The sequence below is a fragment of the Lynx canadensis genome, chromosome B1, assembly GCF_007474595.2.
Source record: "Lynx canadensis isolate LIC74 chromosome B1, mLynCan4.pri.v2, whole genome shotgun sequence".
Lineage (NCBI taxonomy): Eukaryota > Metazoa > Chordata > Mammalia > Carnivora > Felidae > Lynx > Lynx canadensis.
This window is the reverse complement of record NC_044306.2, coordinates 49,189,070-49,216,731: the sequence shown is the minus strand read 5'-3', so window position 1 is coordinate 49,216,731 and position 27,662 is coordinate 49,189,070. Positions and strand designations below refer to the sequence as shown.

At 38.8% G+C, this 27,662-nt stretch overlaps 2 protein-coding genes across 2 annotated transcripts in view; one reads left to right on the top strand and one right to left on the bottom strand.

Annotated features, from left to right (window-relative positions):
- The window catches only part of PBK (PDZ binding kinase), a 28,252-nt gene extending 21,293 nt beyond the window's left edge, over window positions 1-6,959 (top strand). The window contains exons 7-8 of the mRNA XM_030312672.2: window positions 5,123-5,296; window positions 6,050-6,959. Of these exons, the coding sequence (XP_030168532.1) occupies window positions 5,123-5,296; window positions 6,050-6,249 (374 nt within the window). The 3' untranslated portion in view covers window positions 6,250-6,959. The remainder of the gene's footprint in view (window positions 1-5,122; window positions 5,297-6,049) is intronic.
- Window positions 6,960-12,865: 5,906 nt separating this feature from the next.
- ESCO2 (establishment of sister chromatid cohesion N-acetyltransferase 2) overlaps window positions 12,866-27,662 on the bottom strand; it is a 30,692-nt gene continuing 15,895 nt past the window's right edge. Inside the window, exons 6-11 of the mRNA XM_030312668.1 lie at window positions 24,470-24,593; window positions 23,311-23,442; window positions 21,859-21,948; window positions 21,087-21,230; window positions 17,472-17,638; window positions 12,866-14,391 (exon numbers count right to left, since the gene is read on the bottom strand). Of these exons, the coding sequence (XP_030168528.1) occupies window positions 14,259-14,391; window positions 17,472-17,638; window positions 21,087-21,230; window positions 21,859-21,948; window positions 23,311-23,442; window positions 24,470-24,593 (790 nt within the window). The 3' untranslated portion in view covers window positions 12,866-14,258. The remainder of the gene's footprint in view (window positions 14,392-17,471; window positions 17,639-21,086; window positions 21,231-21,858; window positions 21,949-23,310; window positions 23,443-24,469; window positions 24,594-27,662) is intronic.

Sequence of the window (27,662 nt, the reverse complement as noted above, 5' to 3'; positions counted from 1 at the left end):
CATACAGTTATTGAAATTAATAAATATTAGAAAAGTTTAAAAATTGATTTCCTCAGCCACCCTAGCCACTTTTCAAGTGCTCAGTAGCTGCCTGTGGTTAGTGCCTACCATATTGGACAATGCAGATATGGAACATTTTTATTACCACAGAAAGTTCTGTTGGAAAGTGCTGCTCCACAGGTCTTGCACTAACAATTAAATGCCCCAGATTAGAAATGACATAAGCCACTTCTTTCACAACTCACTGACCAGAACAGGTCAGATGGCTCCATCCAACCTTGACAGGCCAAAAAGTGTATCCATCTTTGTGTCCAGATGGGGGAGAGTATGACCTACTTGATGAACAGCACTGGTAACTGCTACAATGGTACAGTCTTTTCAGAGGGCAATTTGGAAATCTATATTTAAAAAACAAAAACAAAACAAAAAAAAACCCTTTCAAAATGCCCTTTGATCCTATAATTCATTCCCAAGAACATATTCCAAAAAATAATTGGGCACTGCAGACATTTTTTATAGTAATCCGATATATTAATTTCTGCAAAACCAAGAGACTTAGGCTTGTAGAAGAAATAGAGTTAAGACAGAAGAATCAAAACTCATGCAGTGTTGAAAACACAGCAGTAACGAAAACGGTAACAATCCTGGTAAAAACACTAACACGTGAAATCTTCACTGGTGCCCAGCATCAGCCCATCCTGTGAAGCCATAAACCCTGGGTTTGTGCTTCCTTGAAGGTGTATATTTGAGGGCATTTATTTTCAATACATACTTTTAATTAAAAACTTGATCTGGCTTTCTCAAAAAAACATTTGTAAGCCTGGGGGAAATGTCTCCGCAGCTCCTTTACCGGCACTCTCCGCTTCATCAATTGATGCTTATAGTCAGCCTAGCAGTTCTTAAAGCTACTAAACCAGCCATGCATTAAGAGAAGGCAGTTCTCTTCTTTTTTCTCTTGGGCTAAGGCTTTCTCTTTATGAGGAAGTTTACTCCTAAGCACTTTAAAAATAACAGGTGCTGGGAGAGAAATTAATCTTTTTTTACTGAATTGTGTATGTACTAACTTATAAAAATATACATTGTAGCAGAATAGACTATGCAGAACTTTAGGCGAATGTCCACCAGTAAGGGGTGGTTTAATTTATTGTACCACCACACAATAGAATGTTATTAAAATGATACAGGTTTATATTTGTAGGAATGGTATATCCAGATATATTGAGTGAGATGAACAGTTCATAAAATAGCACTTAAATATGTACACATTAAGAAAAGTTTGAAAAAAAATACACCTAAATCTTTAAAAGTTTTCTTTTTCTTTTTTTTTTTTTCTTTTTAACATTTACTCATTTTTGAGAGACAGATTGTGAGTGGAGGAGAGGCAGAGAGGGAGACACAGGATATGAGGCAGGCTCCAGGCTCTGAGCTGTCAGCACAGAGCCCAACGCAGGGTTTGATCTCACAGACTGCGAGATCATGACCTGAGCTGAAGTTGGATGCTTAACCAACTGAGCCACCCTGTTGCCTCTTTACAAGTTATTTTTAAGTTTTGTGTTTCAATAGGTGGTATATTCCCATGTTTCACAACTATAATATAAGGTGTGCTGTGACAAGCCCAGTTTTAACAGTGGTTATCTCTAGATTATTTATTTAACAAATATTGTTAATACTTAGTATGGCCAAGCACTGTGCCAGGTATTATGAATATAGAGGAAAATAGGATAGACACAGTCCTTACCCTTTCTTAAGAATTTTTGTATGTATTTTTTATTGATTTTAATTAATTGATTGGTTTGATTTAATTATAGTTAGCACACAATATTATGTTAGTTTCAGGTGTATGATAAACCTATACATTACGCTATGCTTTCCCAAGTGTAGCTACCATCCATCACCATACAGTGCTATGCTGTAACTTTCATCCCTATGACTTATTCTTTCCATAACTGGAAACTGTATCTCCCTTTCACTCATTTTGCCCATGCCCCGCATCCCTCTCCCCTCTGGCAACCATCAGTTCTCTGAATTTGTAGTCTGGTTTCTGCTTTTTGTTTGTCTTTAATGATGATTTTTAAAATGATTTAAAATGATTTTCTTTAAGAAAATTTTTTTTAATGTTTATTTTTGAGAGAGAGAGTGAGCTGGGGAGGGGCAGGGAGATAGGCAAACAGAGGATCCGAAGCAGGCTCTGCGCTGACAGCAGAGAACCGAATGCAGGGCTCAAACTTAGAAACTGTGAGATCATGACCTGAACTGAAGTTGGACACTTAACTGACTGAACCACCCAGGCACCCCTGGAATTGTTTTCTTAATTTCTTTTTCTACTTTGTTATTAGTATATAGAGAGCAACAGATTTCTGTATATTAATTTTATATCCTGAAACTTTACTGTATTCATTTATTACTTCTAATAGGTTTTTGGTGGAGTCTTTAGGGTTTTCTGTGCAAAGCATCATCTCATCTGCAGCTTACTTCTTCCTTACTAAGTTGGATGTCTTTTTTTTTTTTTTCTTGTCTGATTACAATGGCTTGGACTTCTAGTACTCTGTTGAATAAAAGTGGCACAAGTGGACATCCTTACATTGTTCCTGATCTTAGAGGAAAAGTTCTCAGTTTTTCATCATTGAGACTGATGTTAGCTGTGGTTTTCCATTTATGGCCTTTATTATATTGAGGTATATTTCCTCTAAACCCACTTTGTTTTATGAATTTTCATCACGAACAGATGCCAAATTTTGTCAAAAGCCTTTTCTGTGTCTTTTGAGATGATCATATGATTTTTTTTTTTAAGTTTATTTATTTTGAGAGAGAGAGCACACATATGCAAATAGGGGAGGGGCAGGGAAAAAAGGAGAGAAAGAATCCCAAACAGGCTTTGTGCTGTCAGCTCAGAACCCAACACAAGGCTTGATCTGATCTCACGGACTGTGAGATCACGACCTGAGCCAAAATGGAGAGTCAGACACTTTTAACCGACTGAGCAACACAGGTGCCTCAAGATGATCATATGATTTTTATCCTTTGTTTTGTTGGTATGGTTAATCACATTAATTGATTTATCAATCTTAAACCATCTTTGCATCCCTGGAATAAAATCTATTGATTATGGTGAAGGATCCTTTTAATTATACCATTGTATGCAGTTTGCCAATATTTTATTGAGGATTTTTACATATATGTTCATCAGGGATATTGGCTGGTAGTTTTATTGGGTTTTTTTGGTTTTTTTTTGTTTTTGTAGTGTCTTTATCTAGTTTTGGTATCAGGGCAATGCTGACCTTGTAAAATACATTTGAATTTTTTTTTTTAATGTTTATTTTTGAGAGAGAGACAGACAGAACATGAGCGAGGGAGGGGCAGAGAGAGGAAGAATCAGAACTTGAAGCAGACTTCAGGCTCTAAGCTGTTAGCACAGAGCCCGACATGGGGCTTGAACTCACGAACTGCGAGATCATGACTTGAGCCAAAATTGGACGCTCAACTGACTAAGTGACCCAGGCAGCCTGTAGAATATACTTAGACATTCTCCTTCCTCTTCTGTTTTTTTCAGTTCTTAACCCTTTTACTGTTCATAATCTAGGACAGCAAGCTGCTCTTGAATAATGTACAGCGTAATGACTGTTATGATAGAAGGGATTATATAAACACGACAGTGCCACTTAACACAGCCTAGATGTTGAGAAAGGCCCTCCTAAATAAATAATGTTTCGGCTAAGAATTGAAGAATGAGGAGAAGCTCCAGTTTAATTATTTTTCAGTTTGGCGTAATGACTATGAGAACTAAATCAGGTAATGTCTGCTTATCCTTTTTGAATGTAGCAAAGGGCAATAAAATATCCGTTGTTTCTGTATTGACAAAAAGGAATGAGTCAACCATCAGTTGATGATCACACCAGACTTTTGTCAGAACAATCCATCTTCACAGAGAAGCAGTCTTGATCAGTAACATGTGGGGGAACCACTTCCATTGTGTTTAAATTCTAATCTCACGTTTGGGCAAATATCTGCGGACATATAGGAAATGCACTTGGCTGGCATCTCCAGTTGGAGCTGATGTATTAGATCCTGAGCTCTAGAAAGCTATTTGGTGTGATCCATCCCTGTAGGAATTTGACCAACATAGAATGAGGTATGACTGACTCCTTAACCTTATCACCAGACTCACTGCCCTTGTGGACCATGTCTAGACTCTTACCCAGTCGGGCATTCTATTAGGTGCCTCTTAGGTACAAGGTGGGATGGGGGAAAACCATCAGGGAGCTTATACTGGACATGACTGCCTTCCAATGTGTACTGTCCGAAAGCTGGTGTAAGTGAAAAGGCTCTCATAGAGACATCTTTCGTCCTTGCCACCCGATGCTGGGTGCTGCCCCAGTCTGGCTTCTTCGTTCTCACTCTGTCTTCAGAGTGTACTTATTAGATGTACCCCTCCCCACCAGAATGTTGAATGAATGAATTAATGAGTGCTTGTCTACTGGCTCTTTGGTTTCCTGAGTGCGAGATTCTCATTTTTCTCTCTCCCTCCTCCCATTTGTTCTGTCTTTATTAATGTGAGAGGGAGAAAGGAAAGAAGGGAGGGAAGGAAGAAGGAAATGGAAATATGAGTAGGCCTATGTCATTCCTGGGCAGAAGCTTTCAGAGCCAATGTGTGATTTGACCCTTATCCTTTCCCCTGACATAGCAATTACAGAAGCAGAGAAATGGTACTTCTCTCTGCCTGATGACAGTATGGTTTGAAAATGGAGAAGCTGGAGCACAGAGATGCATTGATCTGTTCACAGTCACACAACTCGCAAATGTCCTTAAACCCAGGCAAGGCAGTCTGGCTCCGGAGTCTGTGCTCTTGACATCCACAGTCTCTCTGTATTCCTGCCCCCTCCTAAGAGAATTGCTATTTCTCTACACCCTTGCCAACTGACTAGCTTTTTAATATTTAACAATCTGATAAGGAAAAAGTAATTCTTACTAATGAGATTGAGTGTATTTTCATGTTTACTGTCTGCATTTCTTAACCTTTAAAACTACCTGCTAAATCATTTGCCCATTTTTCTTTGGGTTGCTTGCTTTTCTTAGTGATTTCTAGTGCTTGCCCTTATGACCAACTTACTTGTACTCATTTCAGTGACTGACCCCGAGGCCTGTTACATTGGCACCGAGCCTTGGAAACCCAAGGAAGCTTTGGAAGAGAATGGTATTATTACTGACAAGGCAGACATATTTGCCTTTGGCCTGACTCTGTGGGAAATGATGACTTTATCTATTCCACACATTAATCTTCCAGATGATGATGATGAAGGTATAACCACATATTTTTTTAACATAAATCCCAGTCTCTTCAGTTTGAACTAAAGATTAGCTTATAAAATTATATTTTATCTATTACATTGAAATTTAAAACAGATGTTTGATTTAGTGGTAGTGGCATGAGATGTGGATTATATTACTACTGACTAACTTGGTGCTATCTCAGTTTACTCTCATATAAATGAGTTGTAGGTTAATTGATAATAGGGAGATAAATTGAGAAAATCCTACAGAGCGAAACATTTCCTTAAAAGTTCCTCTTGTCTTGTGGTAGGGTCCCCTCCCTAAGGAAATAAAAAACAAAACAAAACCAAAAAACCTCAAGGCAACCTGGCTGCATGCATATGTGATAACATCCCTCATGACCTTGTAACATGAGACCACTTAATCAGACTGCATGTTTGTGTGTTCGGGTACGAGCCCCACTGAGCCGTGCCAGCACGAATAAAGTTGCTTCCTGGAAAGAAAAGCCTCTGTGTCACGACTCTGTGTGAGAATCCTGCCACTACAGTCTAAGGAAAAGATTGGAAAGCTATCACAGTAAGAGGGTGGGGGGTTGTAACCTATAAACCGTGACAGTATCTAATCTTCACCACGGCAGGATAATTGAAGAGATGGCCTGTGCATACCGAAAACATAGTGGACGAGGAGTTCTTGTTTCGGGAGGGTGAGTTTGAGCAGTTGCTAAGCTTTTCCTGACTTAAAAGTTATTGTTTGTTTCAATCTCCAACGCCTTCACGAGCAGATAAAACTTTTGATGAAAGTGACTTTGATGATGAAGCCTACTATGCAGCTTTGGGGACGAGGCCACCCGTTAATATGGAAGAGCTGGATGAAACGTACCAGAAAGTAATTGAACTCTTCTCCGTATGCACTAATGAAGACCCTAAGGATCGCCCTTCTGCCGCACACATCGTGGAAGCTTTGGAAATGGATGTCCAGTGATCACCTCATATTCACGACTGCTGAGCTTTCCAGATGGCTCATGTGTATAACTGTTCTGTTTACTGTAATACATTATATAGTTACTGTGATAATCCATAGTTATTAGACTTTTTGGAAGTGGCCTGTCTTAGGACCGTAGCACCTAGTTAACACTTGAACAGTTACAATATTTCTTAACATGCTTATGATGATAAGCATTTGAGATTGTAGTAGGTTTTCTAGAAAGTTTAAGAAACTAGCTACTCAAATATTTGGATTTGTACATACATACAGATTTAAAACACTAGCAGTAATAAAATGCTGTAAACTGTATGTCTAACATTGATTTGGAGTGACCATCACTTTTATTAATGTTTCTCACATATTCTTTATTTTTAATGGATCTGTTGAAAGCACTTTGCTCAGTACAACTTAAGTCTACTTTTGCTTATCTTTTAAACCATTAACCTTTTTGCTGGCCTTTTTGGGCTGATGTGCTCCTTATTAAATATGGTCACTGGAAGCCAAGAGAAATGGCTCAAAAGACTAGCTCCTTGGGTATTTCCAGACGTTTTTGGTTAAGGCTTGTTTTGTGCTCTTGGGTCTCCCCCGATCTTTGGCTTTTGCTTTATTTATTAAATGTATTTTCTGTATTGAGATCCCTTTTTTATTTTTTGTTTAATAATCTATACCTTAAGCATATCACAGTTCTGGTGTAAAAATAATAAAACTCTAATAGAATGATACAGAATAAAGGAGACTGTAGTTACCAGAAGGTGTCTTGTTTTAGATTTCATTAATTTGAGTGTCATTAGGTGTGTTGAGTGAATGTGGTAGGTTTGTTTCTCTCTTGTGGCCTCATTTGTTAATCTGAAATGAAGGTGATGATTTGGATCAGCATCTTCCATCTGTGTGCCACAGAAGCCACCTGGGAATTTTTAGTTAATGAATTGTCCCTGTGACTCCAGGTGATACACCCAGACTTGACTGTGGGAAGCGATGTGGAGAAACGGGAACCCTCTTGCATTGTTGGTGGGAATGCAAACTGGTGCAGCCGCTCTGGAAAACAGTGTGGAGGTTCCTCAAAAAATTACAAATAGATCTACCCTATGACCCAGCAATAGCACTGCTAGGAATTTACCCAAGAGATACAGGAGTGCTGATGCATAGGGGCACTTGTACCCCAGTGTTTATAGCAGCACTCTCAACAATAGCCAAATTATGGAAAGAGCCTAAATGTCCATCAACTGATGAATGGATAAAGAAGATGTGGCATATATATACAATGGAATATTACTTGGTGATCAAAAAGAATGAAATCTTGCCATCTGCAACAACATGGACGGAGCTGAAAGTTATGCTAAGTGAAATAAGTCAGAGAAAGATCATGTTTTCACTCATGTGGATCTTAAGGAACTTAACAGAAGACCATGGGGGAAGGGAAGGGAAGAAAAAAAAAGTTACAAGCAGGGAGGGAGGCAAACCGTAAGAGACTCTTAAATACAGAGGACAAACTGAGGGTGGTGGGGGAGAGGGGGAAATGGGTGATGGGCATTGAGGAGGGCAGTTGTTGGGATGAGCACTGGGTGTTGTATGTAAGCGATGAACCGCGGTAATCTACCCCCAAAAACCAAGAGCACACTTTACACACTGTATGTTAGCCAATTTGGCAATAAATCTTATTTAAAAAAAAAAAAAATCCCCTTGGGGGGGTCCTGGATGGCTCAGTCGGTTAAGCGTTCAACTCTTGGTTTCAATTCAGGTCATGATCTCATGGCTTCATGGGTTTGAGCCCTGCATTGGGCTCTGTGCTGTCAGTGCAGAGCCTGCTTGGGGTTTTCTCTCCCTTTCTCTGCCCCTCCCCAACTTGTACTGTCTCTGTCTCTCTCAAAATAAATAAATAAACTTAAAAAATAATTACTGTCAGGGCGCCTGGGTGGCTCAGTCAGTTAAGCATCCAACTCTTGGTTTTGGCTCAAGTCATGATCTCTCGGTTCATGAGCTCGAGTCCCAAGTCAGGCTCTGCACTGACAGCAGGGAGCCTGTTTGGGATTCTCTCTCCCAATCTCTCTGACCCTCCCCAACTCACACCTGCTCTCTCAAAGAAACAAACTTAAAAAAAAAAAAAACCTGAAAGCTGACTTCTAGAAAAATCTGAACAGTTTTGCACCCTGTTAGTTACCCTCACTTTGACTTATATGTGATTTCATTCTTAATAGGTCTGCTAAGCTCACAAGGTAGTGTCTCTCTTGGTCCATTCTCCTGAATTACAGCTCAGGGATACTTTTTATCCCTGAGAAATTTGTGTCCACTTCCTGCAGTTGGAATATTAAATGGGAACAAACTAATGCCCAAGGACTGCACAATGACCGGGCTTGTCGATGGCAGGCACTGCAAAATGATCCCACATGCTTTCCATCTTGTGTCTGAATAGAGCCTTGAAGTCCTCAACACGGAGTTGCAGAAAATTTGCTACCAACTGTAAGAACATTTTTTATTCTTATTCTGGAACTTGTTAAGTCTCAGATGTTGCCTTCCTTTTGGCCATTTGCCTCATTCGCAGAAAAGTAATGTGACTGGTTTGAGGATACAGTGGGACTAATCTTTTTGCTGTATTAATTGTAATTAATTATAGTTAGCAAATAAATAGGCTCCTCCCAAGTAGCTTTCTCACTTCCCAGAAAATCTCCCTTTGCTATCAGTGTAAGGCCTCCAAGAGCCTATTTACATCTCTAGGAAATGGAGACAGGGGCGCCTGGGTGGCTCAGTCGGTTAAGCATCCGACTTCAGCTCAGGTCATGATCTCACAGTTCATGGGTTCAAGCCCCGTGTTGGGTTCTGCACTGCCAGCTTGAAGCCTGGAGCCTGCTTTGGATTCTGTGTCTCCCTGTCTGTTCCTCCCCTGCTTGTGCTTGTGCTTGCGCTCTCTCTCTCAAAAAGAAAATGGGGATAAGTAGCTGCTCAGGAAATGTTGAGGATTATTTATTGCCTCCTGGTTCCTACTTTAATCGGCAATTTGTTGATTGAAATTAGAGATTTATAAATAAAATACTATATATAGGGGTGTCTATGTGGCTCAGTCCATTTAGTGTCTGACTCTTGATTTTGTCTCAGGTTATGATCTCACAGTTGTGAGATTGAGCCCCGAGTTTGGAGTTTGGATCCGCTCTGGGTGTGAAGCCTGCTTGGGATTCTCTCTCTCCCTTTCCCTCTGCCCTGTGTGCATGTGCTCTCAAAGCAAATAATATATATATATATATATATATATATATATATAAACTTGTGGGATACAGCTGAAATTGTGATTATAGAGATTTATGGTCTTTTTTGTTTTTAAAGTTTATTGAGAGAGACAGCATGAGCAGGGAGAGGCAGAGAGAGAATTCCAAGCAGGCTCCACACCCAGCAAGGAACCTGACGCGGAGCTCGATCCCATGGATTATATCATGACCTGAGCCGAAATCAAGAGATGCTTAACTGACTGAGCCACCCAGGTGCCCCGAGATATATGGTCTTAAATGCTATTGAAACCTGAAAAAATTGGTGAGCTAAGAATATAAGAAAAAGTAAAACTCCCTTCCAAAAGAAAGAAAGAAATAAGTGTAAATTTAAAGACAAAACCTACCATAGAAAATGGAGAAATCTATAATGGATAGGATCAACAATGCCAAAAGTTGTTTTTGAAAATACGAATAAAATTTATAAGCCTAATAAGCCTTAGCAAGAGTCATCTAGAGAGTAAAAGAAAAAAAAAAGCATCATAAATGAAAAAAGGAAACATCAGTGCATCTCCTATAGATACCCAATCGCTCTCATGAACAGATGAAGAAAATCCTAAACAAAATAGTAGTAAACCAAAGCCAGTAACATAAAAACCTCAGGGCCAAGTTGAGATTATTTCAGCAAGACTAGGTTGACTTAAGAACAATGCAATCACCATATTCACCCAATGAAGAAAAATCAGTTACCTCCAAAGAAAAATTTTGATAAAATCCAGCGTTAAATGTTTAAAAGCCTCTTAGAAAAACAAATGCCTCTTAGAAACCTAGGAATAGAGGAGCTTCCTTAACATAAGAGTGTATATCTAACAAGCTATGGTAAACATTTTATAGTTGCTATGGATTAGAAAGTTTGTCCCTCTGAAATTCATGTTGAAGCCTAATCCCTAATGTGATGGGAGGGGGCCCCTTTGGGGGTGATTATGAAGGCGGAGCCCTCAGGAGAGGGATTAGTATCCCTGACAGAGAGAGGAGCGCTGCCATGTGAGGATACAGCAAGGAGACCGCAAGCAAGGCAGGAAGCGGGCCCTCACCAGGTCCTGGATCTGCCAGTGCCTTGAAATCGGACTTAACTGGACTCGGGAACCAACCAGAGAGCTAAATTGTTAAGCCACCCAGTCTATGGTATTTCATGAAAATGGTATTTTCATGAAAAATGAAATGAGACATTACTTCAAAACTGAAAACCCAGGGGCACCTGACTGGCTCACATCAGTTAAGCATCTGACTCTTGGTTTCAGCTCAGGTCATGATCTCACGGTTCTTGGGATCAAGCCCCGTGTCTGGCTCTGCATTGGGTGTGGTGCCTGCTTGGGATTCTCCCCACCCCCACCCCCTTGCTCGCACATGCGTGCAAGCTCTCAAAATAAACTTAAAAAAAAAAAAAACCAACAACCTGAAAATCCAAAAATAATCTGCAAATGAATCTTTAGAATTAAATAAATTTAGAAAGGCTGCTGAACCGAAGATCAATATGGAAAAGTCTGTTGTGTTTTATCAGCAAATGAAACTTTAACAATCTTATTTCCAGTGGTTTCAAAGAAAGTATCAAATGCTTTAAGAGTAAATCCTAAAAAATTACATAACTACACTGAAAACCCCAAATTGCTGAGAAACTAAATGGGGAAATACACCAGAAAAATATATCTTTTACATTCAATCCTCCCAAACGGATCTGTAGATGTGATGCAATTCCAGTAAAATCCCAACAGATATTTTTTTTGAATTGGTGATGGCTTTTTGAGGATCTTAAACCGATTGTAAACTGTACATGCAAATGCAAAGGATCAAGAATAGACAAAATACTCCCGGAGAGAAAAAAGGTGGAAGAATTTACAATACCAACTTCAGGAATCTGATAACACAATGTGGTACTGGTGTAAGGATGACCAGCGAGGCTAGAGGGAATAAGCAGGCAGAAAGAGACCCATACGTTGGACGCAGTTTATCACAAAGGTAGCGTATAATGGCAAAGGTAGCAATGCTTATCAACAGTAGTATAAATTATGGTATTTTTTTTAACATTTATTCATTTTTGAGAGAGAGCATGAGTGGAGGAGGAGCAGAGGGAGAGGGAGACACAGAACCTGAAGCAGGCTCCAGGCTCTGAGCTGTCAGCACAGAGCCTGATGTGGGGCTCGAACTCAAGGACTGCGAGATCACGACCTGAGCCGAAGTCGGACGCTCAACCGACTGAGCCACTCAGCCACCCCAATAAATTATGGTATATTCTTTTAATGTAATATACAACCATGAAAATGGGTGTCAACTAGACAGAATAACATGGATGCATCTTGACAACATATTCAATTTATATTAAGCTCAAAACCAGACGAAACTTTTAGACATCAAAAGGTAGTTACATTTGGGGAAAATGATTAAAGAGAATGTGAGGAGGACTCCAGGCAGCTGGCAGTGTTTTACTTTTTTGACCTGGGTAGTAATTACGAAGGCGTTGATAATGGAGATGTCCATTTTAGCTTTACAGGAAAAGCGCAAAGAGAATTCCCATATACCCTACACCTAGCCTCCCCTATTACCCACGTCTTACATTAGTATATTTGTCACAATTAACATACCAATGAGCCAATACTGACACACTAACGAAGGTATACTTGATTCAGATTTATTTTGCCCTTCTGTGCCGGGACCCTGCGTTACATTTAGCTGTCGTGTCTCTGTGGCTATAATTTATCAGGCTTTCCTTGTTTTTTTTTGTTTGTTTTTTGAAGCTTTTAATTTTTTTTTAGAGCAATTTTAAGTTCACAGCAAAATCAGAGGAAGCAGAGATTTACCACACAAACCCTTTGCCCCTCACATGCATGGCCCCCCACTACCAACATCCCAGCACTAGGGACACTTGTTGCAACTGATGAACCTACGTTGACAAATCGGGTTTTTTACTCTTGGTGTTGTCCGTTCTATGGGTTTGGACAACGTTAGAGATGGACCGGTTACAGTATCCTGCACAGTACTTTCCCTGCCCTCAAAGTCCTGTGCCCCACCTAGTTATCCTCCACTCCCCTCGAACTCCTGAGCTTCTCACGGTCTCCAGTTTTGTCTTTTCCAGATTATCATACAGTGGGAATCATACAGTCTGCAGCCTTTTCACATTGGCTTCTTTCACTCAGTAATATTAAGTTTCCTATGTGCCTTTTTGTGGCTGACACCTTGGTTGCCTCCAAGTTTTGGCAATTATGAATAAAGCTGCTATAAACATCCAGTGTGCAGGTTTTTGTGTTGGCTATATTTTCAGTGATTGGTTTTTGGAATCAAAGAGCATGTACTGTTTTTATAATCACAAAAATACAGAAAGAAAATCAATACATTTGGTTGTATAAAAAAATAGACGAAGAGAATATTGAGAAGAATTTTAATTGATTCATCACAAAAGCACTGAGCAAGCAAAATAATGTTAATAAAAATTTTTAAATAAAATATTTAAAACAAAAACAGCAGTGCAGAACACAGCATTAAAATGTTTGCAAAATTACATCTTAACACTTCCATATTCTTTCTGGAATGCAGGCTTTTAAATTTTGGAAACATGTTACCTTACAGGCAAATAAAAGAATGCACGTGAACAGATTCTACCGAGTTATAACCTGGAAAACTACTTCCCTAGCATCTTACCACCAGACAGCAGTTAAGTGATTTTTAGAATCAAAACAATATGAGTAATTCTTTGCTCTTCAAAGAAAGTATCCAAGAATTATACTAGAAAAATGTGTGCATATGGAGGTGTATTTACATAATGTTATCACGAGTTCTCCAGCCTAGATATATTCATTTACTAACCTCAGTTATATTACTATAAAATAGTAATAGTTATATTACTATTCATTTTGTCACCACCTTCGCCAGATGTCTCAGAACAAGTAAGATGTATTTTAAACATGCAAAAATATTAAAAATGTAACCATATGAATCATCTAAACGAAATGGGCATCTATTGTGTTAATGACATCAATCCCCAGTAACAAGTGTACTAAAGATTAGTACAGTTAGCATTTTCACACTGAAATGAATGAAATGACAATAGTGCAATTACTACGGTTAATTTTAATTGGATCTGATGACAAGTATGTCTTGATTGATATGACTTGCAAAAAGATTAAAACATTAAGCTACAGAATTCTGTTCTACATCAAAGGAAATGGAAATTTTGCTCATTCTTTATTTACCATAAAGATGGGAAAGCCCTATTACAAATTAAAAATTCGAAACACTTTCTAAATATTTTGAAACTCAGTTGCTACAGCCAGTACCTATAAACTAAAAATTTTGTGTACAGAATTTGGGAATTACCATTAAAGATTGGGCATGGAAATTATTTGCCTATCTTTAAATTTTATTTGCTTCTGATGGGGCATGAGGTAATCCCTGTGCAAAAGTGTGCTTCATAAGAGAGAAATGGTCACATTTCTGTGGAAACCACCTTGCTTTGTCAATGTTTTGATGAAGGAGGCATGTCATTTTCCAGTTAGAGCTATCAAGTTTCATAATTAAGGATTCCAATGCTAGTCAGTATATATTATCCAAAGACTTTTCCTTTTTTTCAGTCCCCAGATACTTTTCAACAAATTTATCCCTCACTTTTTGATTCATAAGAAATAAAACTAATACAGGTTTATGTGTATATATGTGTGTCTTAGTATTTTTATTTTGGTATCTATTAAATAGTTCCTATTATAGGATATGGGGCTGTCTGAAATCGTCCACACAGTAACTGTTCTATAGTAGAGACTGGCTTTAACTATTAAAATTATATACAAGGAAATTAGGGGTGTTGCAGTATTTGGTTGCAAATAACTTGCCATCTGGTGTTGGGTCAGAAAATGCTATTTCATCAGTCTTGAGAAAACAGCCAAACATGAAGCAATTCCTAAAAAAGAGGAAAAGACAATTTAACAATGGAACTAATTTAAAATTCTGATTAAACGTTAGCATACGTATTTTAAAGCAGTCCAGGGGCACCTGGGTGGCGCAGTCGGTTAAGCGTTCGACTTCAGCCAGGTCACGATCTCGCGGTCCGTGAGTTCGAGCCCCGCGTCGGGCTCTGGGCTGATGGCTCAGAGCCTGGAGCCTGTTTCCGATTCTGTGTCTCCCTCTCTCTCTGCCCCTCCCCCGTTCATGCTCTGTCTCTCTCTGTCCCCCAAAAAATAAATAAACGTTGAAAAAAATAAATAAATAAATAAGTTTAAAAAAAAAATTAAATTAAATAAAGCAGTCCAAATATATAATTTTGATCTCTTTAAGCACTTTTTTTTTTTGGTTTATTTATTTTGAGAGAGAGAGAGTATACGGGAGGGTCAGAGAGAGAGGGAGAGAGAGAGAGAAAGAAAGGAGATGAAGACAAAAGAGCTAAGACAACTACATGCAATGTGATCTAGACAGGAAAAAGAAATGCTATGACGGACACGGAGACACACGACAAAACTGATATATGGACCATACAGTAGAGGAAAGCATTACATCAACACTAAATACCCGGTATTTGATAACTCAAGTATGCTTACATGAGGAAAGATCTTTGGACTTAAGAAATACACGCTGAAGTACGAGGGACTAAAGGGGCGTAATATACATACCTTACCTTTAAATAATTCAAGAAGAAAGTAAATGCTAACACTTGATGAATTTGGGCAAAGGTATATAAGGGCTTCTTTTTCTATTCTTGCACTTTTTTATAGGTTTTATTTATTTTTGAGAGGGAGAGAGAGAGAGAGAGAAAGAGAGAGAGAGAGAGAGAGAGAGAGAGAGGCAGAACACAAGCGGGGAGGGGCAGAGGGAGAGGGAGACACAGAATCCGAAGCAGGCTCCAGGCTCCGAGCAGTCAGCACTGAGCCCGACACAGGCCTTGAACTCATCGACTGTGAGGTCATGACCTGAGCCAAAGTTGGACACTTAACCAACTGAGCCACCCAGGCACCCCACAGGTTTGAAATTTTAAAAATATAAAATTAAAGACTGGATTCAATTAGAAGTTAAGATTTAAGTATATGGTATACTATATAATTTCACACAAAGTTTATGGCTGAATTTACTAGAATCCAAAGCAAAATACTGGTTTGATTAAACAGAGCTTACTGTCTCACTTATAAAGTGACATCAGCTATAGAAAGAACATGAGATCTGTGGGTTTGAGTCCTAACTCTGTCCATTTACTAGCCTGTGTAAACGTGTACTAATAATCCCTGGTGAGCCTCTGTTGCTTCTTATGTAAAACAACTAGGGGCGATATTCTACCTTTGTAAGGATTTAAACATATGTTGCCTGTATAAACCAGAGAGAATGAAGCCTAAGGCCCCTCTACAGGATAGCTGCCGCTTATGTTACCTGTATTTCAACTCACAGATGTGAGAAGAGATGTGTTCTCAGATGCATGTTTTTATTTTTCCTTTAGGGGAAACTTCTGCTTATAGATAACCTACTTACTGCCTTAGTACCCAGCGTACGATCTACACTCATCACTACCTGAGAGCATATCAGGAATGCAGAATCTCAGGCCCCACTCCAACCTACTCAATCACACCTGCATTTTAACAAGATCCTCAGGTGGTTCATATGCACTTTCAAGTTTGAGAAGCATTGGACTACTGCCTGGTGGAACTAGGTTAGATACTGGTATTTCCCATGCCAAATTTGTATCTCTTAGTATAAAATATTTAACATAAAATATAAAAAATAGAGGTACTTCGGGGCACCTGCGTGGCTCAGTTGGTTAAGCATCCGACTTTGGCTCAGGTCAAGATCTCGCAGTTCACAAGTTTAAGCCCCCACATCGGGCTCTGTGCTGACAATTCAGAGGCTGGAACCTGCTTCCGATTCTGTGTCTCCCTCTCTCTTTGCCCCTCCCCCGCTCATGCTCGCTCGCTCTCTCTCTCTCTCTCTCAAAATAAACATTCAAAAAAATAGAGATTTTCATAATTAACTATCAAATAAAATCATTATAGACACTAATTCTCACTACTCCCCTTTATAAGGTATGTGCAGGTGACTAGGATTATGGCCCAACACTGGATCCCACAGCGGTCTTGGGTGTTCTTTCCTAAAAAGCGTACAGGACTCACAAGGCTAGATCACTCCTCAAACTATGGTCCCTGGATTGTAACCTGTTCTCTTAAGTATACAGGTGGAGAGAGTAAGTGTTGTGAAACGAAACTCATCCATCCAACCTAGATCAGGTAGGTTAACAAGCAAGTAAGTCATATCATTAACAGTTTAGTGAGTATGAAGTGGTATCTCATCATGGTTTTGGTTTGCGAATCCTTGGTGGCAGCCATATGTATTTCAAAGAAGAACTGTGTATTGGAATCCTTTGCCCATCTTTAATTGGGCCATTTGTCTTTTTATTGTTGTATAGGAAGAGTTCTTTTATATATACTGGTTATACTGGACTCTTATTAGATGAATTTCTCCCATTTTGTGGGTTGCCTGGCTAACTCATTTTTACATTTAGTTGGATTTATAAGTCTTCATCAATTACCGAGTCACACAGTAGTCAATGAACAATGAATGTACAATTTCTGTAGCTTTTTTAAGCCTGTATTTTGTTTGTATAAATTATATTTATTGCAATGTTAAATTTCACATCTGCTGAATCTAATAAAAATGGGGACTTGTATGTCTCATTTTTTTATTTTGGTTTCCTATTTCATTTTCTAGCAATTCATTTTCATTGTATTAAAGTGTTGCTCTGCAATTAAACTAGTCTTTCACCACAGGTGGTTTAATAAGCACTGGGCTACAATGTTTCACATTTGGAATGTTGTGCCCTAAACTGAGTACATCTAGTGTATTTGTTTGTTTGTTTTCCAGTGCCATTGCTGGCCTTCGCCTGACTTTGGCAGTATTTAAACAGAAGTGTCTTTATAACATCGTTCCCTTTGACTCATAAACCAGGAAAGGTTCTGGGAAAGCCAATCTGGGTCTAGATCCATTTTATTTTATTTTATTTCTTACCTGAGAGTATCCACCAGTCGTCTTGCAATGCGCTTTCTTCGTTTCAGTCTGAAGACCCAGATTCTACTTATTCCACAGACTGCAGGTTCTGGTACATCTGAACATTGCCAAGCCCGATGACATTCTTTAGAGCTTGGACCCGTTGGTTCGGACAGGACACGGAAGGCCTACAATGATAATACAGACGCATCTAGAGCTAATAGTACAGTTGAGTTCACATTTCTTTGTAAAAAATAGTACACTTGAGTTCACATTCCTCAAACAAGACTTAAGTATCTAAAATTAATCTTATTACCTTCACCAAAAATGTTAAAATTCTGATACTTCCTAGATTCTTATCCACTTATAGTCACACAATGCATGGGGGCACCTGGGTGGCTCAGTCGGTTAAGCATCCAACTCTTGATTTTGGCTCAGGTCATGAGATTAAGCCCCGCATTGGGCTTTGTGCTGTCAGGGCAGAACCTGCTTGGGACTCTCTCTCCCTCTCTCTGCCTCTCCCCCGTGTGCAAGCTCCCTCCCTCTCTCTTTCTCTGAAAATAAATAAATATTGGTCACACAATGCTTAAAAAAATAGTGGTGTTGAGATATTCCCATATTCCAGTGGATTACATACCATTATGGAACTTCCTTCTTCTATTGATTAAAAAATTATAAAAATCAGACTCTTACTTTTAATATAGTACATAAACTTCTCCCATTCTCTCCAGTCTAAACTGTATGATATCCTAAAAAAAATAACACTAAAGATTTTTGCATATTAACTATGAAATCTGGGTGGTATTTAAGGATCTTTAAAATAGTACAGAGGGGGGCGCCTGGGTGGCGCAGTCGGTTAAGCGTCCGACTTCAGCCAGGTCACGATCTCGCGGTCCGTGAGTTCGAGCCCCGCGTCAGGCTCTGGGCTGATGGCTCAGAGCCTGGAGCCTGCTTCCGATTCTGTGTCTCCCTCTCTCTCTGCCCCTCCCCCGTTCATGCTCTGTCTCTCTCTGTCCCAAAAATAAATAAACGTTGAAAAAAAAAAAAATAAATAAATAAAAAAAAAAAAAATAAAATAAAATAAAATAAAATAGTACAGAGGATCCATGTATCCTTCATCTGGCTTCCTCCATTGATTATATATTCTATAGGTGCAGTACAATACCAAAACCAAGGGTTTAACATAGGTATAATGTTTGCATATATTCCCATGTCATGGAAAAACTTATCACATCTGTATCCATAACCAGCATACAGAGCTACTGGATCATCTCAAGGATCTTTCTCTTGTTGTCTCTGTGTAATAATGTCCACCTTTTCCCTCAACCATCTCTAAGCCCTGGCAACCTCAATCTATTCTCTAACTCTATAATTCTGTTATTTTGAGGATGTCATATAAATGGCAGCATACATCATGTGGTCTTTGGAGATTGGCTTTTTTCACTAGCACAATGCCCTTGACGTCTGTCCAAGTTGTTGCATATATCAACAGTTTGTTCCTTTTTATTTGCTGACTGATATTCCATTGAATGGATGTACCAGTTTGAGTGATCATTCACCTACTGAAGAACAGTTTCTTTGTTTCTAGGCTTTGACCACTACCAAAAAAGCTGCTATAAACTTTCAGGAATGGGCTTTTGTGTAGAGTAGGTTTTCATTTCTCTGGGATAAATAACCAGAAGTAGGACTGCTGGGTCATATAAATGTAGGATTAGTTTTTTAAGAAACTGTCAAACATTTTGTAGTCCTAACATTTTATGTTCTCTCCAAAAATGTCTAAAAGATCTAGTTTTCCCTGCAGCCTTGCCAGCATTTGATATTGTCACTATTTTTTATCTTTTTTTGAGAGACAGAGAGGAAGAGAGAGAATCTTAAGCAGGTTCCACACTCAGCGTGGAGTCCAATATGGGGCTCGATCCCATGACCCTGAGATTGTGACAAGAGCCAAAATCAAGAGTCAGACACTCAACCGACTGAGCCACCCAGGTGCCTTGTCACTATTTTTTAATATAGCTGCTCTGATAGGTGGGTACTTAAGTTTTAACTACCATCAAGAAAACATTGCTCTTGGGGCGCCTGGGTGGTGCCGTCGGTTAAGCGTCCGACTTCAGCCAGGTCACGATCTTGTGGTCCGGGAGTTCGAGCCCCGCGTCGGGCTCTGGGCTGATGGCTCAGAGCCTGGAGCCTGTTTCCGATTCTGTGTCTCCCTCTCTCTCTGCCCCTCCCCCGTTCATGCTCTGTCTCTCTCTGTCCCAAAAATAAATAAACGTTGAAAAAAAAAAAAAATTAAAAAAAGAAAACATTGCTCTTGAAATACGAAAAAGTAGAAGAGAATATATGTTATTTAGCTATATTTGCTTATTATCACTACATAAATAGTCTACTTCTTTAGAATAAAAGGCCAAATTGACTACTAATACAAACCAGCTGCTTTTCTCTCCAGCTTCTGATAAACACACGAGGGACACTATATTGTGTGTATACATATATACATATATATATATATGTATATATGTATGTATATGTATGTGTATATATAGTGAAAAAAGAGAAAATAAGGAAGAGTAATAAAGATAGTAGAAATGAGGGGAGAAAGGGAGCCACTTACACAAAGGTAAAAAATTTATGCTAGTATCATTTTCAGATGTATTGAGAAATCAAATATTTTTAAAAGGAAGGAGACCTAAGTGTGGGATCCTATAAAGTCAGGTAAAAAGAACACCTCTGAACTATAATTCTCCTTAGCTAAAGATTATACTATAAGCTCCCTGAAGGCAAAAACTCTCTCTATTCTAGAAAAAAAGCTGGCAACCTTTTTCTGTAAAGGGCCAAGTTATAAATATTTTAGGTTCACTGGGCCATGTGATCTGTTATACCTGTTACAAAAACAACCAGATAATATGGAAATAAATAAGCATATCTCTGTTCTAATAAAACTTTATAAAACAAGTGGTGGGCCACACATGGCCCATGCACTGAAGTTTGCCAACTCCTCTTCCAGAACATTGCTCATTAGTACCTAAAATAGATTCTAATTAAGGGACAATAATTATTTTGCCAAATATATTAACCTGCACTAAGCCACATCCTCAATATCTGGGCTCTACAGATTTGCTTATTTAAAATCACTAGTCCAAGTATGGAAATGACTACATGAACACAGGACAGACTTACTTATACTGCTTTTATATACGGCAAAATACCAAATATAATAGAAATAAATGACTTCAATTATCTATATGGTCCAGGATACTTTAGCAGGGGAAAATGTCATCAATGGTAGCATTTTTTTATTATTATTATTTTTTAAGTTTATTTATTTATTTTGAGAGAGAGAGAGAGAGAGAGAGAGAGAAAGAGGGAGGAAGGGAGGGAATGAGCAGGGGTGGGGCAGAGAGAGGAGAGACAGAATCCCAAGCAGGCTCCACACTGTCAGCGCAGAGCCCGATGCAGGGCTTGAACTCACAAACCACGAGATCATGACCTGAGCCAAAACCAAGAGTTGGACACTTAGCCAACTGAGCCACCCAGGCACCCCATCAATGGTAGCATTCTTAACTGCTTATTGAAGCCTTCACCCAATTACTTTATTTTGCTCACACATTATGCCAATAATTTAAAAGACATATACCATACCTGTTTGATGGGCTCTGCAATTAAACACCCAACTACTCTCTTTTCATCAGATATGAAGAGAAGAGTCTTGGTTTTGTTTGGACATCTGGGAACAACTTGGTGGAAGCCCAATTCATTATCAACAAGTTCCTGGACATCTTCTACCTAATGATGTTAAAAAACAAAAGAGATTAACTTGTTTTAAAAAGAACGGAAACTATATATACATTTATGTACAGAAAATGTGTACCTTTTACCTCTATTTCCTAAATTTGCACACCCCCAAAATTATTTTGCTACTGATGCATGTATCTGCCACTTTGAAAACAGAGTTTGAAAATCCTATTTTAAAGAGCACTTTCAGCAGAAAGAAATGCAGATGCCTAGGGGGAGTAAGGGGTGGGAAGTGCCAAAACAGATTTTGTTTCAGCTTTATTCAATGTGCACTGAATACATCCAGCCCATGAGACACGCAGTAACAACATAAGAGAGAGACTCTGGGGTCATTAATTTCTCAATACTGAAAAATTTAGTTTATCTTTCACAAGAAGACGAAGGTAAAAGATAAGCAATAGAGCCTTATCTGTTCTCTTAAATCTTTGACTGTCACTTCATCTTGTAATTCTAAATTTAGTTTTGTATAAACCACTATGAATTGACACCTGCATGAGAACCAGAATCACCACAATGAATTAGCTATCAGCAAAGGGGTTTTACACTTCAACATGGGTTGAATTCTTGGTGAGAGGAGAGGGAGTAGGAGAACAAGGATTAAGAAACTAATGTTCCATACCTTTCTGATAGCATAACTCGGATCATGTGGCAGGACCAACAAAATTTTCCCATCCCAAAACTGTGCTACTATACGTTCTTTTTTCCAGCCCTGACGAAAGAAAAAAAACTCAGTTTAATCTGAAGAGAGAGAAAACACACACACACACACACACACACACACACACACACACACACACAAAACCATTAAACAATTTGGTCTAGAGAGGACAAAAAGATGAACAATGAATGATGCAAAAAAGGACAAAATCTGACTAAAGGAATGTGGGAAGGGAAGTAAAAGATGCCTGAAATAAAGTACCTGTCCTCAAGAGACTGACTGACACCCTACGTGCTGGGAGACATTTATATTATCTACTATAAAATAATGGAAAGTCAATTAAGAGAACTTCATAAGAATATAGAGAAAAAATGATGAATTATTAGGAGTGGGAAGGTAGAAGAGGGCTAGGATAAGCAGAGTTTTAATAAACCACACTAAAAATATTATAGGAAAAAAAAAGAAATGCATTTGAATAGCAGGTAGAACATAAAGGACAACAGGATGCATTATACTAGAAAGGTGCTTGATGAAAAGGTGGAACCTCTCCTTTCAGAAAAGAAAAAGCCTGGAGAAATCACAGAAAAGTGGTTTTTCTAACCCTATCTACAAAGAATGCTCCTACTAACGTGAGGAGGTATGGGGAAGTAGGGTCTCCTCAAGTCTTTGAGTTTTATATCCTAATTGTGCAGCTCCGCTCAAAAGGCTAGAGTTAAGGATGAAGGGTGTTCACTCAATCTAGAACAACACTTATATCAGGATAGAAAGTCTGAAATGGCACTTTTATTAAAAGTTAGCTTTGGGGCGCCTGGGTGGCGCAGTCGGTTAAGCGTCCGACTTCAGCCAGGTCACGATCTCGCGGTCCGTGAGTTCGAGCCCCGCGTCGGGCTCTGGGCTGATGGCTCAGAGCCTGGAGCCTGTTTCCGATTCTGTGTCTCCCTCTCTCTCTGCCCCTCCCCCGTTCATGCTCTGTCTCTCTCTGTCGCAAAAATAAATAAACGTTGGAAAAAAAAAAAAAAAAAAAAAAAGTTAGCTTTGGGGCGCCTGGGTGGCTCAGTCAGTTAAACATCTAACTTTGGCTCAGGTCATGATCTCGCAGTTCGTGGGTTCGAGCCCCATGTTGGGCTCCGTGTTGACAGCTCAGAGCCTGGAGTCTGATTCGGATTCTATGTCTCCCTCTCTCTCTCTGCCCCTCCCCTGCTGACACCCTGTCTGTTTTTCAAAAATAAATAAATGTTAAAAAAGAAAAATTTTTTTAAGTTAGCTTTTAAGTACCATCAGCCTCAAATATTAAGACAACAAAACTGTAGATGATATTTAAAGATATAGATCTTCCAATATTTAAGCAAAAGAAATGTACCTTTTAAAGCAGTTTTACTTTTAGAACAAATTGAAAGACTGTTTTTGACTTACTGTATATTTGATCCCCTCCAGAAATCTGTGGTGATGCTGGACATGTTGCATTTCATCCTCAGGGTTGGATGCGGTGTAGATCATGCCACAGGACTTACACATGGTGGCTCCAAAATGTTTCTGACCTGCGTCCTGTAATTGGGAAAAGAACAAGTCCATCTAAACACATCACAAATAGCTCTATATTTAGTTCATGTAACCATTCATTCAAATTTCTCCCTATTTTTCTTTTATGTTGGCACAAGTGAAATACTAAATGAAAGTCTGGTTACTATGTCCCCTCCCTCCACCTCCTAAACAAAATGGAATGAGAAGAGACCTAAAAATGCAATAAACTGATGCAAGAAGTGAAATGGTCTCTTTGATGGTATAAAAAAAAAAAAATCAAGATTCTTTCGCTTGACCCATAGTTCTAAGAAGGAATCAAATCAGGGGCGCCTGGGTGGCGCCGTCGGTTAAGCGTCCGACTTCAGCCAGGTCACGATCTCGCGGTCCGTGAGTTCGAGCCCCGCGTCAGACTCTGGGCTGATGGCTCAGAGCCTGGAGCCTGTTTCCGATTCTGTGTCTCCCTCTCTCTCTGCCCCTCCCCCGTTCATGCTCTGTCTCTCTCTGTCGCAAAAATAAATAAACGTTGAAAAAAAAAATTAAAAAAAAAAAAAAAAAAGAAGGAATCAAATCAAATCATAAAGATAATGGCTAAGATGAACAATAGAGCATAATTATTAAGCTCTTAAGTGAAGAGACCTGAAAAGCCTTGTTTCAAAGAGGCAGGGCAAAAATCTCAGGACTTGTATATTCATTATATAGTGTTTTTCCTTAAGTGATTAGGAATATTAAAATTCTTTGCCCCAAAAGTTGATAAAAAATAAATACAGTACATAATAAAAGTTCAGAAAAGCACAGATAAATTCATAAATATAGAAAAGTCAGGAATATTCACTGTCATGGCTTATTAACTTCCATTCTATCTCATAACACATTGCCCAACACTATCAGTTTGAAAATCTACTTGACTAGTTTAAATGCTACCACTACAACAAAGCTGGCATATACACAACTCAGAATGTCTATAAACCATGCTAACTCTGCTAAGACAACATGTCTGCCTTCATGTTCTACATGAGAGCCACATACAGGAGGAGCTTTTAAATTTACTCACAATGATGAGCTGGTCTTTTGTTTCTTTATTTGTATCTCTAGTATTAGTACTTTTCTGTGTATTGATCTGTTTCAAGAGGTTAGCAGATATGATGGATCCCACAGAAGACTGTTCAACTAAAGATCTTTGAAATAAAAGTTAATAAACATTATTTAATAAATTGAAATGTCTGAGAAATTACGATGAAAACAGCTATGTCTATAACATTTGCAGAGCACCTTGCAATTTTTAATGCCTTCTATTGACAATAACTTAATGAAGCAATAGGGCTCAGAACAATGAGAAACCGGAGGCCCACTCAGAGAGGATCAGTAACTTACTCAAGGTAACCAGTAAAGAGTAGCAGTTGACTTAACTCTTAAAAAGTGATTTTATTTTTTTATTTCTTGCTTTACCGAATTTTAGGGCGATGCTTACCCTAAGCATAAAGAAATCCCTGTAACGCCACAGCAAATAAGAAGATTCTATTCTTGAATCTCACAGTTCCACAGGAAGTCAGCTACCAGTATATTATATCCAACAACTCTATACTTGGGCAGTGAGTGACGTTAATATATTCACTTGTCCTCACACCTAAAGCATCACCCCACTATTTTCAAACTTAGGAAAAAAATATTTTGGCTAGATAGATGTTGTTGAGGCAACCTGTTCCAATTAGGAAAGAATGTGGGGACTGGCCTAAAGAGGTGGTAAACTGGAGGCTCTTGAGCCAAATACAGCTCGCAGATATGTTTTGATTGGCTTACAGTGTTCAAAACTGTGGATTAGGGGCGCCTGGGTGGCTTGGTCGGTTAAGCATCCAACTTCGGTTCAGGTCATGATCTCACAGTCCGTGAGTTCGAGCCCCACGTCGGGCTCTGTGCTGACAGCTCAGAGCCTGGAGCCTGTTTCAGATTGTGTCTCCCTCTCTCTCTGCCCCTCCCCTGTTCATGTTCTGTCTCTCTCTGTCTCAAAAATAAACATTAAAAAAAATTAAAAAAAAAAAACAAAACTGTGGATTAGCTACCAATATTTTAAAATTTAGAGATCTCACTTAAAAATGTGTATTTCCAATATTGCAAGAGACACTGCAAGATCACCAGACCATTATTTCTTCAAAGAATGTAACTAACACAATGCATCTCTTTTATTTGAGGTATGCATTCCCCATTTGGCTCCAATCTCCACCCAATCTCTATAGGCCCTGAGTTTGTAACCCAAGCCTTATAATAAAAGGACCTTTGTTTTCCAAGGACCAAAGGAATAAAAATCTGTGGAGAGTAGAGGTAAAAAAAAAAAAAAAAAAAAAAAAAAAAAAGGGCAAGGAAAAAAAACCAGGTGACCAAAGCAAGAGATTCAGAGAAAACTCACAAGAAATAAAAAAAAAAAAAAAACAACACTAGAAAAATAAGTGTCCAGTGTTTTTTAAGCTAAGCCAAACTATCCTGTCATTTGACGGTAAGAAATTTATTTTACATTATGACCAATATAGATACACATATAAAACTAAAACCAGAAAGTTTTACTAAATAACTTACTGTTAATAAATAACTGTGAGAGATGGATTATTCCATTAAAAAAAATGCTGGACGTGACGCTCTTGAACTGCTTTGACAAACCACTAATGGTATGTGCCCGTGACACAAAACACACTCTCTAGGCTGCTTGACTCGTGCCGTTTATACAACCTTTGCTGAGTAACTCAGCAAATTCCCATCCCTGCATGTATGACCACAATCTCTTTATTTCTATCTTAGCAATTTTAACATTTTATTATAATGCCCGTCCTCCTCTAATCATAACTTCCATGATAGGACCATGTGTTATTTATTTTCACATCTCCAAAACTCAGTATAATAGTTCAATATCATATAGCACTCTATAAATGTTTGCCAAATGAGTGAATAAACAAAAAATGAATGTGAGACAATGAACCTGGAGAATCTGTAATCTGCCTAAAGTAAAAGTCATAGATTAAACCACAAGTGATTGACAAGATCTGACCCTTTGGGTCCTACATAAAGAGAAATTTCAAACAATCCAACCAATAGTATTCTCATATCTCCTTAGGCTAGATTAATTAGTTTATACACTTATATCAGCTAATTGTGGTAGATTTCAATCCTCAATAAATAGTCATGAAAGAAGACATAGATGAAAAAACAGAAAGGTGCAAAAAACTAGGAACATGGCCTTTAAAGAGGGAAAGTTGCTACTCAACCCAATTTCCAAGGTGATGGAGGTACCCTAAAAGTAGAACTCAGCTAGAAAGTTCCTTGCTCAATACCTACAGTTATTTATCATCAAGGGGGGGACAGAAGTACCAAAACTACTTAGGAAGATGTTAAGACCATAAGATACTTCTTTGCCAGAGCTTTCTAGCCTATCATTCTCACATTCATGCTTCTCCTCTTCCCAGTCTTAGCTTTGACTAGCATAGTGGCAGCTTCAACCAGGATTTTTTTTTTTTTTATGAAATTTATTGTCAAATTGGTTTCCATACAACACCCAGTGCTCATCCCAACAGGTGCCCTCCTCAATATCCATCACCCACCCACCCCTCCCTCCCACCCCCCCATCAACCCTCAGTTTGTTCTCATTTTTTAGGAGTCTCTTATGTTTTGGCTCCCTCCCTCTCTAACCATTTTTTTTTCTTCCCCTCCCCCATGGTCTTCTGTTAAGTTTCTCAGGATCCACACAGGAGTGAAAACATATGGAATCTGTCCTTCTCTGTATGACTTATTTCACTTAGCATAAGACTCTCCAGTTCCATACATGTTGCTATAAAAGGCCATATTTCATTCTTTCTCATTGCCACGTAGTACTCCATTGTGTATATAAACCACAATTTCTTTATCCATTCGTCAGTTGATGGACATTTAGGCTCTTTCCATAATTTAGCTATTGTTGAGAGTGTTGCTATAAACATTGGGGTACAAGTGCCACTATGCATCAGTACTCCTGTATCCCTTTTTAGCCAGGATTTCTAACAGCACTAAAGCTGCTGTAAGTTACTCACTCCTCTGGCCAGTTTCCTAGTCTATAAAATGGGGTAACACTGGTACCTACATCATGAGGTTGTAAATGCTCATTAAACATGAACTATCATTAATATACTATCACCCAGGAAAGGCAATACAGCTGAATGGGCTTTAATTCAGATACGGATTCTAGTTGTGGCTGCTAAGAGCTGTTGCTTCTAAGAGATGTGAAT